At 42.8% G+C, this 17,970-nt stretch overlaps 1 protein-coding gene across 1 annotated transcript; it reads left to right on the top strand.

Annotated features, from left to right (window-relative positions):
- Window positions 1-1,723: 1,723 nt before the first annotated feature.
- LOC120672407 (protein RGF1 INDUCIBLE TRANSCRIPTION FACTOR 1-like) lies at window positions 1,724-16,238 on the top strand. Its single transcript, XM_039952788.1, has 3 exons — window positions 1,724-1,903; window positions 15,672-15,896; window positions 16,023-16,238. Exons 1-3 carry the CDS (start codon window positions 1,724-1,726, stop codon window positions 16,236-16,238), a joined length of 621 nt encoding a protein of 206 aa, XP_039808722.1.
- The last annotated feature ends 1,732 nt before the right edge of the window (window positions 16,239-17,970 follow it).

Genomic DNA, 17,970 nt, shown 5'->3' with positions numbered 1-17,970 from the left:
GGACAAAAGCCCCTTCACGAGCTGACTTCGATTGACATCCTTTTATTTATTTTCACCGCTCCTCTCTCTCCATCTCTTATCTCTTTCTTCATCCCTCGGCATCTCCTCCCAGTGAACTTTTCCTCCCCTCCCGCTCTCACCCCTCCCACTCTTATCTCCCTTCGATGCGCCCCTCCCCGACGCGGGCAGGGACCGGCGAGCCGCCGCACGGGCGCGGGCAGGGGCCGGCCAGCCACCGCGGGGGTGTAGGCCGCCGCGCATGCAGAACGGCGAGCTGCCGCCGCTACAGGCCGGCGGGGACAGCGCAGACGGGTGCAGGCTGGCGGGGACGGCGCGGACAGGTGCAGAGCCGACCAGCAGCAGCCGCCCAGACCGGCGCGGGCTGGGGCCTGCCGAGCCGCCGCCGCAGCGCGTGGCCAAGCGCAGGGGGGCAGGGACTCCTGCCGCCGTGGGCCGGCGAGGGCAAGGACGGCGACGAACGCGGGCTCTGTTGTTGATTTTCTTTGTTTGTGAATCTTTGTGATGTGAATCAATAATTTTAGATCTTGTGTTTTCTTGTGTGTGAGATAAGCATATTACTTGTGTGTTATGTGTTGTATGAAGTACTAATGCTTGATGTGTTATGAATTTTAGATCTTGATTTTGAGATCGCTTAGATCTTGATTTTGAAATTGCAGTTTTGGATAAATTTTTTGATTTGGAGAACTGGCTTGCAAACGCGTAAGTGGGAGCTAGCGATCCGATTTTTTTTTGTTTGTGAAAAAAGGCATTTGTCCCGGTTGAATAGCTGCCGGGACAAAAAAGACACTCACATTTGTCCCGGATGGATAGTCCCGGTTGAAAAACCGGGACAAAAAGTAGTTGGGAACCGGGATAAAATAGCGATTCTGTAGTAGTGTAAAATGGGTATTATAGCAGTTGTTATCTAGAGGATACTATGGCCATTGTTGCTATCTAGATGACAGTGTGTTTGGTGTCCTTATCTGGAGGATATCATAGCTGCATGTACCGTTACACTGGCTGGCAGATCCAGATAATAGAAGCCTCTGGATAGTAAACAAACAATATCAAATCTAATATATATATATATATATATATATATATATATATATATTAGGAATCATCGGCGTAGATCTGTAATAGTTTAATTAGCAATAATTAATAAATATCCAAACCATTTGCTATAATTTAGATTGCTGTTGGACAACTAGATTAGCTTATGCTCATGAAGCAATCTTCTCATAGGTAACTAAACAATTTTCTCGACCAATGCCATGACACAAGAATTGTGACCTATTTATTTTCATAGATATTGCTAAATATGTAATTATTTTGTAATCAATAAGCGTCATAAATAATATACCACTAAAAGAAAAGGTGACGTTTTCAATACAATAATTCTATGGTGTACATAAAAAATTATTGTTGCATATCTTAGACAACACTAACGTACATCCATTGGAAACGATATGCCAAATATTTTGTTTTTTGTTGAACAGCTAGCAAATAGGATTCTAAATAAAAGACAGCAATTGTAGGTACAACTATTTCTAGCCAGCATTTAGGTTCTTAGATCAATAAATTATGTAAAATTTCTTACTATGCCAATAGTTTCATCTAGAAACTGTGTGTACCTCAATGTTGTTTCCCTATAAATATATCCATTGCATTCTATTGCGAGGTGCAAGATTTGCAGAAATCATATACTAGACTAGGTTCTACCATGAAAAGAGGGACAGTGCCTTCATGGCTAGAGCTATTGCTTGCAACACAATTCTTTCTCACTTGCAGAGATCATATTATTTCTAGTCGTAGTGAGTGTAACAGATTTTGCATCGAGTGCGAGGTACCATTGTGCCATTACTGTCATTCAGATCAGCATTCGACACATCGTTTACTCCAGGTATATTATGTTAATGGTTATATAACCAAAGGAATTTATATATAGTTGTACATCCAATCTTTTTACGTGCCATACAACGCAATAATTTATGATTTTTGTGACACTTGGTGTCTAGCTATTAGAACCTAAGTTTTGTGTGCATTTTATGTATTTACCATTGTGTGATAGTTAAAAAATTTAAGTGCAAAATAAGGGCATATATGTAATTATACAAAATTACTAGCCCCTTTTTGCAAAAAGTTTTAACATAGGAAGCATTTTCAAATTTGAGAAGGGTCTTCTTGCAAATATGATAGCAATCATGATTTTGGCAGCTTTATTGCATTTATGTCCAAAATTGTGATGAATTTACTACCAAAAAGGTATTTTCCTTATTTAATTCAAACTCTTACAAACTTTTGAAAATATTTCAAAATCCCTTGGTCTAGTGAAAATTTGCACAACATGAAAGTTGTAGATCTTGAAAAACTAAATAACTTTCATTTTGGGCACTTTTTCATTTGAACCCTATATCAGCTGGAAATTTTAGTTTTCAGTTGAACCCCTAAACTTTTCTGTATTTGCAAAATAGTCCCTACCTACCCTTCTCCTACCTCCAGCTCCACCGGAGCTCTGCAGCGCCGCCACCGTCGGTTCCCCGCAATGGGATGGCTTGGCGCCACCGGTTTAGACCTCAACCGATCTCCCCGCACTCCCCCTGACCCCACTCCCCTCCTTTGCTGGCGCCTCCCCTCGCCACGCCGCGCCGCCGAGCCCCGCCTCTGTTTTTCTTCCCCGGCGAGCGCGCCGCCGTTGATCTTGCCCCCGGACTCACCGCGCTGCCTCGGAACTTCATCCACCGCCTCCACGCGTCGCGTGCAAGGCTCCCGCCGCCTCTCCACCGCCTCTTGTTGGCACATTGGGCTCGCGCCACGCCGCTCAAGCATGCCACCTCGCCGGCCGCCCGCGGGTAAGCACCGCCGTGGCTGATTTCGTCCCTCCCTCCTGCCAAGTTCACTCCCAGGCTTCACCTCTCGCTCACCCACTCCCTATTAGACCTATAAAAGGCCCAGATGAGTCCCCTCACCGACATACACCCACTGCCACCTATCTTCCTCTCCGGCGAACTCTGGTCGCCGAAGAACTGCCCTCACAAGCTCACCCCAACCACCACAAACACTTTGGTCTGCTTCACCTTAGCTTTGTGAAGCTGATCGACCCATCCCCACGGCCATTCCCCCACCAGAACGAACTCGTCGCCAATCAACCTCCGCAGCCGCTCTCTGCTTCCGCCGACGAGCCCCCTCCGGTCGCCCCCTCTGGCACCCAAATACACCAAAAGGTGCGCCATGGCCTCCTCTACCGCTCTGGCCCCTTGGCCCTCGTCGCTGGCGACGGACCTTGCCGGAATCGGCCGGTCAAGCCACCCCTGCCCCTTTGACTCCGACCAGGGACTTGATTGCAAGGATTGCAATCTTTCCTAGGGTCTCTACTGCAAAAAGTTCTTTTTCCTTTTATTCTTTTTGCAGTGAACTTCCAAAATTCCTAGAAAAATGTACAAAAGTCAAAAAAATACCAACCCAATTTTGTTATTTTCCTTGGTTTTAGCTCTATAAGTTTGGTGTTGTGAAGTTTTGCTAAAACTTTGTGTATTTAATTTAAAAATAGGATTAGTTTATGGCCTTTTTATTTTGTATCTTTTGTTCTAGACCAATGCCAATGGTGAACTTTGAACCATATGTTCTTTAAAGCCTGTCAAGCTTTCCAAAAAAATTTTCTAAACCCATGAGTGAACTATAGCATATACTTTCAAAATTTTCTTCCTATATTATAATTTGTGTCTATAAGAATTTATTTATATAATTTCTTGTGGATTATTCTTTTGAAATAAAAGTTCCTTTTCCAAGTTATTTTATGGAATTTTACCACATTTACTTCTACTCTATAAACAATTCCCCAATAAAGTAAAAATTATTAAGATTTATCTTAATATTTACTTATTGGTTTTCAACTCTTTAGTGAAGGAAAGCTATACTCAAGCACTTCACTAATTTTTAACTTTTGCATTTCATATAGAAATCACCCCGCTAGTTGACGGAACATACGAGCTCACCCAGGAGCCAGAAGGGGATTTTTCTTCTGAAGCTCAGGCCAACGTTGTCGAACTAACAGAAGCCCCAAACTTTGGTTCAGAAGAGCCAGATTTTACTGACCCCACAGATACCTCTACAGGCAAGCCCCGGAGGATAATCCTATTATTTTAAATTATGCAACTTATCATTATTATTTACTTGTGCATTTAAGTTATTGGAGTTGAATGAAAACCTTAGATGCGTAATTCTAGATACCTATTGATTGAACACTAGAATTGAGTCCGAGTTAGCTGCTTTGCTAATAGGACCGGTAAAAGTCGGGTGATTGTCTGTCACTCGCGAGCTTATAGGAGTTGATTGTTTACTTCCTGCAATCACTATAATGATCATGGGCGGATTTGTTGAAGTCCGTCTGTGTTGATGAACTTGATAAGGCTGCAGTGTGTGGTAGCAGTGGTTAAGCATTTGAAAGTACTAGCCATATGCCGTAAATATGGTACACGGCAAACCTAGTAATTGATTGGCCCAGCAAATGGACATACCCCCCACTCTCTCGTAGACATAGGAAGTTAAAATAAAAAAATAAATCATGTTGCAACAACCACGACTGCAGAGAGGGTTGGGCTCGCAGTAGTCGGGGAGAGTGGCACTGATCCATAAACCGGAATGAGAAGCCAACAGTTGCTTGAGAGTGATTCAACGGTACTCCAAGCGTGTGTGTTAGGTTCTACCTTGCAAGGATTGAAATTCGGTTCGAACTGTTCTACCTCTTACGGATAATGAGACTGCTTAATCCCTTTGCTGCATAGAGTAAGAAGTTGAATATTTATATTCATAATATGGTTAAATGCAAATATATCCTCTACCATGTTTGTGTAGATAGATGCTTACCTAGAATGGTTAATGTAACTATAATCTGGAAGCTAAAATTTGACCTTAAGGATCTACTCTTTGTTGCTTTTCAGCAAAAGAAACTATAGAGCCTTCACAAACCTTTCATGTCTAGTTAAAGGGGTATGCTATACCCTTAGACGGGTCAGTCTGGCTGAGTATTAGTATATTCAGACTTGCTTTTGATAATGTTTTCAGGAATGCTTTCCAATGACCAAGACTATAGCTCAACTTGACCTAGTGGTTTACCTGTTGGCTGGACGATGGAATGGGAACCATCCACCAGCCATGGTTCGGATGAATGATGTCATGTTCGGGCTTATCATGACATCACCCCTACGACGTTTGTACATAGTAATGTTTTTCTTTCCGCTGCAGGACCTCTTCTTTGTCGTTTGCTTTTATGAAACCTCTTCCTTTGAAATAAAACTGTAAAAGCTCAAGCTTCGGCTTGCTAACTTCAAAACTTTGATGTAAATTATACTCCTTATCTATGTGATGTAAAATATTGTGAAATTGTTGTATCTCTGACTCGCCTTCGTGCGGGATGTATACTTGTATTACGATCCGATATCGAGTGGCTATATCGGGATCCTACCCGAAGGACCATTAGTTATACTAGTTGAAGTGTTTGATACACTAAAACTGGTGTATCTCAAAGTGGTTCTACCACAGCTGGTATCAGAGTAGGCAAGTATACTCTGAATGGTACAACAAATCTTAGAAAGATTTCGAATAAAAGTTGTGCTCAACAAAAGTGTTACAAAAATGCGTCGGACTCGTTAAGGATTATGCTTAGCTCGTAAAGCCCTAGGGTGATGATTTATGGGTATTACAAGGTGGCTTTTAACTATGTGTTTTCTGCAAGTACATTAATAAGTTTCGATAGGCTAAGAACGATTAGGACCTTTCGGCTAGATAATATAGAAAGAGAGCCGTATTTGTGCCACCGAAATTAACCACGTAAGACCAAAGGTATTTGGCAGTTATTTTTGGTTGTGAGGACGATAACACGTGCATACATTGTTAAAATAAAACTAAATGTTTGCTTCTTGAGTAAGGACTCTTAGAGTGCTTAATAGAATGGTGAGTGTCTTGTTCTAAAACCTAGTTAACCCTATGAGAGGTAAATTCTTGAGTTTAGAATGAGTTTGCCCTTGATCTATTGTTCAAGGAATTCTTAAGTGATCAACTAGCCTTGTTTATAGTTTGATCATTTGTGATTCTTTTGAAACTATACGTTTCAATGAATCGTTTTCTACAGCTTTTGTGTCCCTTTTTGGCGACATCTCACCATTTGAATTTTTGTTTCAGATGGCTGATGTTCCGGGCACTACTTTGGATGGTGCGGGTCATACCCACACCAATGGACTCCACTGGGAGGGTTTTCCTCGTCTTCTGTGGGAATCTCTCCAGCTCTTTTGTTACAAAGAGCCGCCGCTATACGACTGCTACACCTACACAGCAGAAGGAGTTACCCAATGCACCGTAAAGATGATCATACCACAACATCCTTTCCGAGCTCTTTGGCAGCCTATAGAGATCGAGGTGCTTGGGTACCGTTTCACCGACACTATCGAAGCCGCCACTCTAGAAGCCATTACTACCTTCTGCGAGCATCATCCAAATGAAGTAGCGGAATACCCTATCGGCCTTTTCCCTGCTGTAGACTACCATGACCATGAATGGACTTTTAGAGTGGAGCACTGCGCACATTTACTTGGAGGTTCAGTAGGAGATACAGTGCGCATGATGGTCAGATTTATGAACGCTCAACTTCGCCTTCAGGAGCTACAACGCCAAGGCATTATCCACTTGGCTAGTGAGGCACAAGTCACTCATAGCAAGTTGGATAGGAACATTGCTCACGTAGAGGAACTTCAAGCAGCAATTACTGCCCGAGACGAGGTGATAGCCCAACATGAGGAGACAATCGGCCATCGGGAAGACCAAATTACCGAGAATGATGCTCTTCTCAGTCAGCGCAATATAGTGATAGAGTATCTTCAGGAGCAGGTCCAGGATCTCGCCTTGGAGCTTAATGACGCTAACGCTTTCATTGAGTTTCTCCAAGCGCCGCCAGTACCACCTGAAATTCCAGCACTACCTGCGGGAAATGAAGGAGAAGATCCCGAGGAGATTGAAGGAGTATCTGAACTTGATTCTGAGCATCAAGGTTTAGAGCCCGAATCTCAAAACAGTGACCCTTCTCTTGGCAGCGAGTCTTCAGTCGGCAATCTTGACGATTTCTAGATCGTCAATACTTTTGGGCTTAACACTCTTAGGAGTAGAACCATGTACATAGAGAGTGCTGTAAGATAGCCTGGAGGGAAGCCAACTTGTTGTAACATATCCATCGCCATGACTATAACATGAAGTTTGGAATAAATGGCTTTGTTCTTATGAAAATCTTGTCGTTCTTGCTTTTTGAGCTAAATTAGTTGGATGGAATGTGATATGTGCATGTTGTTACAATCAACATCATTCTATTTGCAACTATCCTTATATTTCTTTGATATGCTTTGCTTTGTGCCATTTGATAATGGAAGTAAAGGTAAAGTGTAATCTAACAGATATCTTCCATGATTCAGATGGTGGGCTCTACACGTGGTACCCCGGAGGGATTTAGCCATGGCCAGGCTAGCGGATCTCAGCAACCGCCACCACCACCTCCTAGCTTGGCGGAAGTCATGGCTTTACAAACAGAGCTGATACGACAACTCGTACAGGGGCAACAAAATCAGCCACGTTCTCAGCAGCGAGGACGTGAGGATCATATTCCCCAAGCAGCTGGATACCAGGAATTCTTTGGTACTTAGCCCCCACTGTTCCACAAGACGGATGAGCCCCTAGACGCAGATGCCTGGCTTCGGACCATTGAGTCGAAATTTGCTCTACTGCCAGTTCCATGCTCCGAAGCTAATAAGACTCTCTTCGCTGCCCAGCAGTTACGTGGCACTGCCCGTATCTGGTGGGACAATTGTCACGCCATGCTACCAGCAGACCATGTAGTCCTCTGGGACGAATTCAGGACCGCCTTCAGGGCGCATCATATTCCCGAGGGACTCATGGACCGGAAGATGAATGAGTTCTTGGCACTGACACAAGGAACCCGCACAGTGTTGCAATATGCACAGGTTTTCAACCACCTGTGCCAGTATGCTGGCTATCATGCTGATAACGATGCCAAGAAGCGGGATCGTTTCCGCCGCAGTCTCAACACCAAGCTCCGGGAGCTCCTCAATCTTGTCCGCCCTGACAGTTTCAATGAGCTAGTGAATCTAGCTATCACTCAAGATGATTGTATAGCAGCACATCATGCTGAGAAGAAGCGGAAGGCACCAACTGGACCCTCGGGTGCGCAGCCACCGAGGTATCGTCTAGTGCAAAACACAGTTCCTAGGGCTCCACGGAGGAATTCGCCATCAGGAAGATGGGTTTTCAGGCCACCCCAATAGCAAGGAGTAGCTAGACCTCCTATGCCTCAGCAACAACAATCTGGGCCATGGCCAAATAATCAGCAACAACAGTTTGGGCCAAGGCCAAATACTCAGCAAACCAGCCGTCCGAGTGGTGATAATTGTTGTTTCACATGCGGAAGTCCTGCGCACTTCGCCAGGAATTGTCCCCGTAACCAGAAGCCTGCCCAAGGCCAGAATACTAATCAGAACAACCAAGGCAAGGGAAAAAAGCAAGTTATGCAAGTCCGGCAAGGGAAGATCAACTTTACTACTCTTGCTGAACATCCGGAAGGCGCACCAATCATGACGGGTACATTCTCTATTGATCATAAGCCTGCAATCATATTGTTTGATTCTGGTGCAACCCATATCTTTATCAGTGATAAATTTGGGGCAAGACTGGGATTGAACTCAAATCCTACTAAGGCACCATATCTGATCACCACCCCTGGTGGTAAAATAACTTCTAACCAAATTCTTAGATATGTGCCAATCGAATTGGGTAGCAAGTTGATTAAAACCGACTTGATCTCTTTAAGTCTAGAAGGTATGGATGTTATCTTGGGTATGGAGTGGATGACTGTACATAGAGTGCTGTTAGATATCTCTTCCCGAGCTGTTGAGATCAGTTCACCATCTCAAGGAGCTACTACTCTTTATCTTCCACCACAAGAGTACACTACTCCTTGTACTTTTGCCATGAAAGATGTCAAGCTAGAAGACATTCCGGTAGTGTGCGAGTTTGCGGATGTCTTTCCAGATGACTTGCCCGGACTACCTCCTGATAGAGATATTGAGTTTGTGATTGAGCTACAACCAGGCACAGCTCCTATCTCTAAAAGACCCTACCGGATGCCACCAAATGAGTTAGCAGAATTAAAGATCCAGCTTCAAGACCTCCTGGACAAAGGTTATATTCAACCAAGTGCTTCACCTTGGGGTTGCCCAGCCCTATTCGTGAAGAAAAAGGATGACAGCTTGAGGCTATGTGTGGATTATAGACCTCTCAATGCGGTAACGATTAAGAACAAGTATCATCTTCCCCGCATTGATATCCTGTTTGATCAGTTAGCCGGAGCTAAAGTTTTCTCCAAGATTGATCTCCATTACGGTTACCATCAAATCAAAATCAGGCCATGTGACATACCAAAGACGGCTTTCTCTACCAGATATGGACTCTATGAGTATCTGGTGATGTCTTTTGGTCTTACCAATGCACCGGCTTATTTTATGTACTTGATGAATTCGGTGTTTATGCCAGAATTGGATAAGTTTGTCATTGTTTTCATTAACGACATTCTAATCTACTCCAAGACTAAAGAAGATCATGCTAATCACTTGCGAGTTGTTCTACAATGACTACGAGATCATCGTTTATATGCTAAATTCTCAAAGTGTGAATTCTGGTTGGATAGTGTGAAATTCTTGGGACATACTGTCTCTAGTAAAGGTATATCTGTTGATCCAAGCAAAGTGCAAGAAGTAATGGATTGGAAGCCCCCTACTTCAATTCATCATATCAGAAGTTTTCTTGGTTTAGCCGGTTATTATCGTCGTTTCATTATGGACTTCTCCAGAATAGCTAAACCAATAACAGAATTATTGAAGAAGGGAGTTAAATTCATTTGGGATGACAAATGTGAAGAAGCATTCCACACTCTTCGAGCGCAATTGACCACTGCCCCAGTGCTGGCTCAACCAGATAATATCAAGCCATTCGATGTATATTGTGATGCTTCTGGCATCGGACTCGGATGCGTACTTATGTAAAACAATCGAGTAGTTGCTTATGCATCACGAGCACTTCGGAATCATGAGAAGAACTACCCCACTCATGATCTGGAGTTAGCAGCAGTTGTCCATGCTCTCAAAATATGGAGACATCATCTTATGGGAACTCAATGTAATATCTACACCGATCATAAGAGTCTCAAGTATATCTTCACATAAGCTGATCTGAATATGAGGCAAAGACGATGGCTAGAGCTTATCAAAGACTATGATATTGAAGTTCATTATCATCCTGGCAAAGCAAATGTGGTTGCGGATGCACTCAGCCATAAGTCACATTGTCATTGCTTAGAAGCGGAATCATACAACGAGACTCTATGCAATGAAATGAGAAAACTAAATCTAGAGATGGTTCCACAAGGGAGCTTGAATCACATAGCTATCAAGCCTACGATTCAAGATAGTATTATCTCAGCACAACTTCGCAATAAAAGTGTCAAGATCATCAAACAAGAGTTAGCTCGAGGCGAAGAAAAGTACAAGTGCTTTCACCTGGATCATAAGTGAGTTTTATGGTTCGACAATCTCATTGTTGCTCCTAAGGACCATCAACTCCGAAGGCAAATTCTTGATGAAGCACATCTCTCAAAGTTCTCCATTCATCCCGGAAGTACTAAGATGTATCAAGATCTCAGACAACATTATTGGTGGACCAGAATAAAAAGGGAGGTAGCCAAGTATGTTTCTGAGTGTGATGTCTGCCAGAGAATTAAAGCCAGTCATCTCAAGGTAGCATGTACACTTCAACCCCTGTCGATCCCATCTTGGAAATGGGAGGACATCAGTATGGACTTCATTGTTGGCTTACCCAACACATCCCAGAAGCATGATTCAATATGGGTGATCGTGGATAGATTGACAAAGACTGCCCATTTTCTCCCCGTGCATACTACTTATTCTGCTAAAAGATATGCAGAAATCTACCTTAATCAAATAGTCCGTCTCCATGGTGTACCCAAAACGATCATATCTGATCATGGAGCACAATTTGTCGCACGTTTCTGGGAACAGTTACAAGACTCTCTTGGAACTAAGTTGATTCGTAGCTCTGCATATCATCCTCAAACGGATGGACAAACCGAAAGGGTAAACCAAATCCTTGAGGATATGCTCAGAGCATGTGTCATCCAATATGACAAGAACTGGGATAAATGTTTAGCCTTAGCAGAATTTTCCTACAATAACAATTATCAATCCAGTTTAAAGATGGCACCATTCAAAGCATTATATGGCCGAAGATGTCGGACTCCATTAAGTTGGTCACAAACCGGAGAACGCAAAATCTTTGGACCTGACTTAGTAACTGAAGCGGAGAACAAGGTGAAGGTTATCCAAGCAAATCTCAAGGCTGCTCAATCTCGATAGAAGAGTTATGCAGATAAGAGAAGAAAGCCATTGCAATTTGAAGTTGGAGATCACGTATATCTGCGAGTATCTCCAACAAAAGGTGTTCAACGATTCGGCTTAAAAGGAAAGTTAGCACCTCGCTACATTGGACCCTTTGAGATCCTTAAAGTTTGTGGACCAATGGCTTACCGAATTCAACTTCCTTCTTGGTTAGCAGCTATCCATGATGTCTTCCACATCTCTCAGCTTAAGAAATGTGTTAGAGTTCCCGAGGAAATTGTTGAACAACAAGACTTGGAAGTAGAGTCAGATTTATCGTATGCAGAGCATCCAATAAAAATCCTCGACACTAAGGAAAGAAGTACCAGAAGAGTCAAGGTTAAAATTTACAAGATCTAATGGAACAATCACACCGAGGAAGAATCTACCTGGGAAACAGAACATTATCTTCAACAAAACTTTCCCGACTTCCTTAGAACGAATCCAAGTACCTAACATCCCAGTCCATTTTCTACTCTGGAAACTCGAGACGAGATTCTTTTTAGGGGGGAAGGCTGTGACACTTTAGGTGTCTAGCTATTAGAACCTAAGTTTTGTGTGCATTTTATGTATTTACCCTTGTGTGATAGTAAAAAATTTTAAGTGCAAAATAAGGGCATATATGTAATTATACAAAATTACTAGCCCCTTTTTGCAAAAAGTTTTTAACATAGGAAGCATTTTCAAATTTGAGAAGGGCCTTCTTGCAAATATGACAGCAATCATGATTTTGGCAGCTTTATTGCATTTATGTCCAAAATTGTGATGAATTTACTACCAAAAATGTATTTTCCTTATTTAATTCAAACTCTTGCAAACTTTTGCAAATATTTCAAAATCCCTTGGTCTAGTGAAAATTTGCACAACATGAAAGTTGTAGATCTTGAAAAACTAAACAACTTTCATTTTGGGCACTTTTTCATTTGAACCCTATATCAGCTGGAAATTTTAGTTTTCAGTTGAACCCCTGAACTATTCTATATTTGCAAAATAGTCCCTACCTACCCTTCTCCTACCTCCAGCTCCACCAGAGCTATGCAGCGCCACCGCCGTCGGTTCCCTGCCGTGGGATGGCTGGGCGCCACCGGTTTAGACCTCAACCGACCTCCCCGCACTCCCCCTGACCCCACTCCCCTCCTTTGCTGGGGCGTCCTCCCCTCGCCACGCCGCGCCGCCGAGCCCCGCCCCTGTTTTCTTTCCCGGCGAGCGCACCGCCGTTGATCTCACCCCCGGACTCACCGCGTTGCCTCGAGACTTCATCCACCGCCTCCACGCGTCACGTGCAAGGCTCCCGCCGCCTCTCCACCGCCTCTTGTTGGCACATTGGGCTCGCGCCACGCTGCTCAAGCATGCCATCTCACCGGCCGCCCGCGGGTAAGTGCCGCCGTGGCCGATTTCGTCCCTCCCTCCTGCCAAGTTCACTCCCAGGCTTCACCTCTCGCTCATCCACTCCCTATTAGACCTATAAAAGGCTAGATGAGTCCCCTCGCCGGCATACACCCACCGCCACCTATCTTCCTCTTCGGCGAACTCTGGTCGCCGACGAACCGCCCTCACAAGCTCACCCCAACCACCACAAACACCTTGGTCTGCTTCACCTCAGCTCTGTGAAGCTGATCGACCCATCCCCACAGCCATTCCCCCACCAGAACGACCTCGTCGCCGATCAACCCCCGCAGCCGCTCTCTGCTTCCACCGACGAGCCCCCTCCGATCGCCCCCTCTGGCACCCAAGCACACCAAAAGGTGTGCCATGGCCTCCTCTACCTCTCTGGCCCCTTGGCCCTCGCCGCCAGCGACGGACCTCGCCAGAATCGGTCGGCCAAGCCACCCCTACCCCTTTGACTCCGACCAGGGACTTGATTGCAAGGATTGCAATCTTTCCTAGGGTCTTTACTGTAAAAAGTTCTTTTTCCTTTTATTCTTTTTGCAGTGAAATTCCAAAATTCCTAGACAAATGTAGAAAAATGAAAAAAATACCAAACCAATTTTGTTATTTTCCTTGTTTTTAGCTCTACAAGTTTGATGTTGTGAAGTTTTGCTAAAACTTTGTGTATTTAATTCTAAAAATAGGATTAGTTTTTGGCCTTTTTATTTTGTATCTTTTGTTCTAGACCAATGCCAATGGTGAACTTTGAACCATGTGTTCTTTAAAGCCTGTCTAGCTTTCCAAAAAAAAATTCTAAACCCATGAGTGGATTATTCTTTTGAAATAAAAGTTCCTTTTCCATGTTATTTTATGGAATTTTACCACATTTACTTCTACTCTATAAACAATTGCCCAATAAATTAAAAATTATTAAGATTTATCTTAATATTTACATATTGGTTTTCAACTCTTTAGTGAAGGAAAGCTATACTCAAGCACTTCACTAATTTTCAACTTTTGCATTTCACATAGGAATCACCCCGCCAGTTGACGGTACATACGAGCTCACCCAGGAGCTAGAAGGGGATTTTTCTTCTGAAGCTCAGGCCAACGTTGTCGAACTAACAGAAGCCCCGAACTTTGGATCAGAAGAGCCAGATTTTACTGACCCCACAGATACCTCTACAAGCAAGCCCCGGAGCATAATCCTATTAGTTTAAATTATGCAACTTATCGTTATTATTTACTTGTGCATTTAAGTTATTGGAGTCGAATGAAAACCTTAGATGCATAATTCTAGATACCTATTGATTGAACACTAGAATAGAGTCCGAGTTAACTGCTTTGCTAATAGGACCGGTAAAAGTCGGGTGATTGTCTGTCACTCGCGAGCTTATAGGAGTTGATTGTTTACTTCCTGCAATCACTATAAGGATCATGGGCGGATTTGTTGAAGTCCGTCTTTGTTGATGAACTTGATAAGGCCGCAGTTTGTGGTAGCGGTGGTTAAGCGCTTGAAAGTACTAGCCACATGCCATAAATATGGTACACGGCAAACCTAGTAACTGATAGGCCCGACAAATTGACATACCCCCCACTCTCTCGTAGAGATAGGAAGTTAAAATAAAAAAATAAATCATGTTGCAACAACCACGACTGTAGAGAGGGTTGGGCTCGCTGTAGTCGGGGATAGTGGCACTGATCCATAAACCAGAATGAGAAGCCAGCGGTTGCTTGCGAGTGACTCGACGGTACTCCAAGCGTGTGTGTTAGGTTCTACCTTGCAAGGATTGAAATTCGGTTCGAATTGTTCCGCCTCTCACGGATAATGAGATTGCTTAATCCCTTTGCTGCATAGAGTAAGAAGTTGAATATTTATATTTATATATGGTTAAATGCAAATATATCCTCTACCATATTTGTGTAGATAGATGCTTACCTAGAATGGTTAATGTAAGTAGAATCTGGAAGCTAAAATTTGACCTTAAGGATCTACTCTTTGTTGCTTTTCAGCAAAAGAAACTACAGAGCCTTCACAAACCTTTCATGTCTAGTTAAAGGGGTATGATATACCCTTAGACGGGTCAGTCTTGCTGAGTATTAGTATACTCAGACTTGCTTTTGATAATGTTTTCAGGAATGCTTTCCAATGACCAAGACTATAGCTCAACTTGACCTAGTGGTTTACCTGTTGGTTGGATGATGGAATGGGAACCATCCACCAGCCATGGTTCGGATGAATGATGTCATGTTCGGGCTTATCATGACATCACCCCTACGACATTTGTACATAGTCTTGTTTTTCTTTCCGCTGCAGGACCTCTTCTTTGTAGTTTGCTTTTATGAAACCTCTTCCTTTGAAATAAAACTATAAAAGCTCAAGCTTCGGCTTGCTAACTTCGAAACTTTGATGTAAATTATACTCCTTATCTATGTGATGTAAAATATTGTGAAATTGTTGTATCTCTGACTCACCTTCGTGCGGGATGTATACTTGTATTACGATCCGATATCGAGTGGCTATATCGGGATCCTACCCGAAGGACCATTAGTTATACTAGTTGAAGTGTTTGATACACTAAAACTGGTGTATCTTAAAGTGGTTCTGCCACAATTTTGAACTCTTTCTGTAGAGGCTTTCACCTTGGAATTAATCGACTTATAAAAAATTGGGTAAACTTTATTACAAATTTGAGCATGTGCAAATCTGTATAATGTTGGCACCTGTGATAAAGATGTATGTACTTTTCTTTAAAAAATTGACTGAAATTGTTCATATATTTTTTGTTAAAATTTTAGATAAGGCGATCATCATATCATGATGTCATAAAAGTATCTGAACTAGAGGACATTCTTGATATTAGCGATGTGCAAACTTATGTGATCAACAGTGTCAGGGTTGTATTTTTGAATGAGCGACCACAACAGCGCACTAGTGGTCCATTGTCGTCATCATTATACAACTGTCAGACGTGTAACTGTGCCCTTCTTAACAAATTTTGTTTCTGCTCTCTTGTTTGCAATGTAAGTTCTTATGCACTTTCTGAATCTATCATTTAGTCAATATAAAATAAGAAATGCAACAGTCATGTAGATTTTCCATACTCATTCCAAACTAACCTCTTTTATTGATTTCCATATTTGGTGTAGCTTAAGGGCACAAAAATGGGTTTGAAGAAGCCTAGTGATGTTGCGAATGGCTCTAAGTATAAAGAAATGGAAGAAGTGACTGTTGGAAACAATAGCGGTTTAAATACTAGGAGTGAGAAAGAGATATGTAATGACAACAACAATGAAAAACCACCAGCAAAAAGGGTTGCTCGTCATCGGCGAAAGGGAATTCCCCAATGTGCGCCGTTCTTTTGATGTGATGCTCATGTAAAAGTTTAGTTTTGAACTGAATAAATTGAGCATAGACAAAATAATAACAATGTAATTTTGAAGTGCATACACCAATTGCACTCAGACTGGTTTTATTACTCCATATGTAAATCTGAGGCAATCTGGCTAGTAGGTGTAGGAGATGTGCTTGGAACAAGATTACAAAAGGAGTGAATCATGGGACAAAAAGCACCATATATCAAAGCTATTTGTGTCAATTTTCATTCAGAAATTATAGCTGCTGAACCTGTTTGATTTCTCGATTTAATTTATCTCAGATGCACTGATAATTCAGATCTGGTTCTTGACTCTACCATCGATTCACCGGTTGCTCAGAAGCAAGCTACTACGAACACCCGTGCCACTAGTGAGTCGCTAGAGTTGCCTCCTCTGCATGCTCAATCTGCTCAAGATATTGCTGACCTCTACCTCCTTTGGTTACAATGATGTATGTGTGCTCTCGTTTTACTAAAATACTAATGTATGTGTGTTCCTATTCAGTTTTGAATTTTCTCAATTTTGTTGTAACACTATAGTTGAGGCATCACAATTCTACTGGACAAGTTGTTAATCTCCGTCCAAACTTGGCTTGATTCCACCAACGCATCCTCAGGAAGATGGCATAGATCACGAATCTCAATAACGCCCCACATAGCCTCGCAACCATCAGATCCCCATTTTGCCTTTGGGTTTAACAGTCCTGTTTGGTCTGTTTATCGGGAGCGGTTGGAGAAGGACCTCCTTGCCATCCTCAAAGTGTGTGCATCTTGTCTCACACTCCTGTGGCAGTCCCGCCCAAATTAATCCGGCTTAAGTGCGCTAACCATCACCGAAACAGTAACTAGGGTTAACACGCACTTAAAACGGAGTAATCCGGCAGTGCTGTCGGGTAAAATCCCGATTAAACCACTTGAAACAGGATCGACAAAGCAGTCCAGAGAATGCGACATTCCACAAATTTTACAGCACAGAGTATGAAATTGAATTATTATTACAAACCAAGTTTGAATTCATAAAAGTATAACAGAGTTCAAGTTTGACGAAAAACGAACGATAGTCTAGCGTCGAAACCAGACGTCATGATGAAGCATGTACATGATGTCAATCACATCCTCAGATGTACCACCTGAAAAACAAAGCCACAAGCAAGGCTGAGTATACTAATACTCAGCAAGACTTACCCGACTAAGGGTATACTTAGCCCTTTATCTAGACATGCAAGGCTTTTGGCTTGAGGGGTTTGTTTGCCGAAAAGCAATAAAGAGTAGATCCTTAATTTCATATTTTAGCTTTCAGGTTCTAGTTCAATTAAACATTCTAGGTGAGCATCTATCCAATAGCATACATGGTGGGAAACAATTATCTTTGATCATCCAACCAACCATATTCATCATCATCATCATCATCTTTCACTTCTTACTCTATGTGGCAAAAGGGTTAAGCAGTCCCAAACCGTGAGAAGCAGACGATTCGAATCGAATTTGTTAACCTGGCCAGGTAGACCTAAACACACGCATGGGAACAGAGTCACCCACGCAACAGTTCCCTTCAATTCCCGCTTCACGGAACAGGCCCACCGCCCTCGACTACAAGAATCCACGCCACGGTACGACGCCGGGTCGTGAGCCTTCTTGCACCCGCATGTGGCCGCATGAGAAACAACGTTCAAAGACGGTGGGAAGGTATGTTCCGGCTGCGGTGCAATCCAGTACTTAAG

The sequence above is a fragment of the Panicum virgatum genome, chromosome 5N, assembly GCF_016808335.1.
Source record: "Panicum virgatum strain AP13 chromosome 5N, P.virgatum_v5, whole genome shotgun sequence".
NCBI lineage: Eukaryota > Viridiplantae > Streptophyta > Magnoliopsida > Poales > Poaceae > Panicum > Panicum virgatum.
The sequence above is the reverse complement of the archived record's forward strand: the minus strand, read 5'-3'. Positions and strand labels throughout refer to the sequence as shown.